General features: G+C 29.5%; 1 protein-coding gene across 1 annotated transcript; it reads left to right on the forward strand.

Annotated features, from left to right (window-relative positions):
- The first annotated feature begins 495 nt into the window (after positions 1 to 495).
- LOC124922509 (CDGSH iron-sulfur domain-containing protein NEET-like) lies at positions 496 to 1,052 on the forward strand. Its single transcript, XM_047463240.1, has 2 exons — positions 496 to 783; positions 846 to 1,052. The coding sequence occupies exons 1-2, from the start codon at positions 560 to 562 to the stop codon at positions 943 to 945; spliced, it is 324 nt and encodes a 107-aa protein (XP_047319196.1). The 5' UTR covers positions 496 to 559; the 3' UTR covers positions 946 to 1,052.
- The last annotated feature ends 1,839 nt before the right edge of the window (positions 1,053 to 2,891 follow it).

Here is a 2,891-nt window from a genome sequence, read left to right on the forward strand (position 1 = left end):
CGTGAAGTCCTTTCGCGTTACGAGAAAAAGGATAATTTCGTCCAAAAAAATAAAAGTGACCATAAGAGCAAATAAAATTATTATTTGCCACCAGGTCAAATAACCCTATCTTTGAGATTATTTAATCAAATTTCTCCTTTTATGTTGTATTCAGTCATGGTGGTTAATTGTTTTTATTTTATTTTATTTTTTTTTGTCTACCACCGTACGTCCGTGACTTGTTCAATTTCTTTCCGTGAAACAAATAGAATTTATTTGATCGAATATATATTATTATATTTCTTAACATAGATCCACGTAATTATAAAAAAAAATAACTAATTATTTTCAAAGAGGGCAATAAAAAATTATTTAAATATGGGAAGGTTTTTATACACATTTTTTATATGTGATAAAGTGTTTGTGGGTGAGATGGCATGGTTTTGTCCAACCATCTATGATAAGAAAGAGGTGCGCGTGCTATCCATATTTTCTATAATAAGCAAACAAAAACTCATATCTATTTCATTATTCCAATTCATCTACTATTACTAGAAAGATAGCTACTGCTGCTTAATTAATGGCGTCCATTGTTAGCTTCTCCGGTGGTGTTGGTCTCCTGTACGGCGGCGGATCCACGCCGGAATTGGTGAAGTCCGGCAGAGCCAGTTCTCGGGTGGTGGTGAGAGCTGAATTGGGTGGTTCTGGTTCAAATGTAAACCTTTCTGTCAGGAAGGAGGAATCTCAAGTCACTGATACTGTTCTTGTTGCTGATCTTGCCAAACCAAACACTGCCTACTGCAGGTACTTTTTTAAAAAAATTTAAAATTAATTTGTTGTTTCATAACAAACAAACAATATTATAGGTGTTGGAGGTCGAAGACATTTCCTTTGTGTGATGGGAGCCATGTAAAACACAACAAAGAAACTGGAGACAATGTTGGCCCTTTGCTTCTCAAGAAGTAATTCATTAATTCATGCTTTTTATCACATGTAATAATAATAATAACAAGGCATGCCATACATACATTGCAAAATCAACCCATTAATAAATTCATTATATGTTACTATTACGAGTTTGCTTAAACGAGACAAAATATTAAATTAGAAGTGAACAAAAGTCACGAGTTCGATTATTTTCACCTCCAAAATCTTATGAATGAAATGTCATATCCTTCCTTCAAGACAGGGATCATGTTCAACTTAATTTCTTCTGTCTCATCCTAGCTAGGGAGCAAATTATAGATATTTAACAAAATGCAAGCAAAAATAGAACGAATGAGAAGTTTTCAATCAAACCAATTATAATAAATACATATGGGTTGAATGCAATTCATGAAAAATGCAATTGATTGCATTGAATGATTTTCTTTCGTTGTTAAATAATTATTTATTATGATTAACTAATTTATTTTGATATAAATTCTCTGTTGTTCACCTGTTGTTTAAGACAATACACAATTGTCTTGTTTTTCTATTATTTTAAATGGTCATCACAATTATCTTAATTTTTCAAAAAAAAAAAAACATTCCTTTAATCATATTAAATAAGACTTTGTGTCATTCCATTTTTTATTTTTATTTATCAAATTGATAGTTTGCGTAGTGATTATACTATTGAATCATAATATGATTTGTTCCGACACAATAAGGAGACGGTGAAATCTATATATATATATATATATATATATATAATCATGCTTAATTTTTAAAGTGTCCGGATTGCCGAGTCGAGAGCTGTGGTTAATTTGGATATATATGTGAGAGTAAATGGATACTTGGGTCGGATTGTGGGTTGACCCGCTCATAAACTTAAAACGGTTAAAAATAATTTTAAAATGTTATAAGTATGTTTCGAACTTGCAATCTAACAAAAGTTTGATTGTGGGTTGACCCGCCCATAAACTTAAAACGGTTAAAAATAAAATTTAAAATGTTATAAGTATGGTTCAAACTTGCAATCTAACAAAACAAGTACAACCCTTTAACCAACTAAGCTAATAACACTTTATATTTTAAATTCAAGACGAAATTTGATGAACGCGAGACATTTTAACAATATAAGTTCAACCTTTTAACTAACTAATATAAAGTGTTCGGATTGCCGGGTCGAGAGTTGTGGTTAATTTTGATATATATGTGAGAGTAAATGGATACTTGAGTCGGATTGTGGGTTGACCCGCCCATAAATATTTTTACCGTAATGTTTAATTTTTAAAGTGTCTGGATTGCCGGGTCGAGAGTTGTGGTTAATTTGGATATATATGTGAGAATAAATGGATACTTAGGTCGGATTGTGGGTTGACCCGTCCATAAACATTTTTACCGTAATGTTTTTTCACGGTTTTTTATATTATTACTTGTGCAAATGCACGGGATACATGCTAGTTATTATAAGAAAAATGTGTCTAACATATATTTTGGATCAACTTTTAATTTGATAATTTCGTGTTTATTTGTATATTATACTTTATTTAATTGATGTATAACATCATCCTTTTATATATATATATATATATATATATATATATATATATATATATATATATATATATATATTAATCTCAAACAAGGTACCTAACACTTTATTTAAATTCTTAAAACTAAGTCATGTTTGTGTATATCTTAAACAGGCTCAACTCTTTTAAGCAAGATAATCAAGGTAAAAAAAAAAAGAAATGTAATGTGCCAAAATTGATTTTGACAAATCATTAAATCAGATATAAAATAATATTATATGTTTTTTTTTTAAGAAATTGGCACAATAATCATAATCATATCCTTACTTTTAACTCTTATATCTTGAGAGGTAAGAAAAGTTGTATTGGTAGATCATATTCAAAATGTAAGAACACAAACGCAACAAAAAGTTTAACAATTCAAAAGTGTTTCAAATAATCAGTTCCTAAACT

The sequence above is a fragment of the Impatiens glandulifera genome, chromosome 1 (genome assembly GCF_907164915.1).
Source record: "Impatiens glandulifera chromosome 1, dImpGla2.1, whole genome shotgun sequence".
Lineage (NCBI taxonomy): Eukaryota > Viridiplantae > Streptophyta > Magnoliopsida > Ericales > Balsaminaceae > Impatiens > Impatiens glandulifera.

What these genes read in the sequence shown, in the direction of transcription:
- LOC124922509 (XM_047463240.1), top strand. Translation starts at nt 560, where the DNA reads ATGGCGTCCATTGTTAGCTTCTCCGGTGGTGTTGGTCTCCTGTACGGC. An exon ending in CCAAACACTGCCTACTGCAG is followed by an intron (nt 784 to 845) that starts GTACTTTTTTAA and finishes ACAATATTATAG; the next exon opens with GTGTTGGAGGTCGAAGACAT.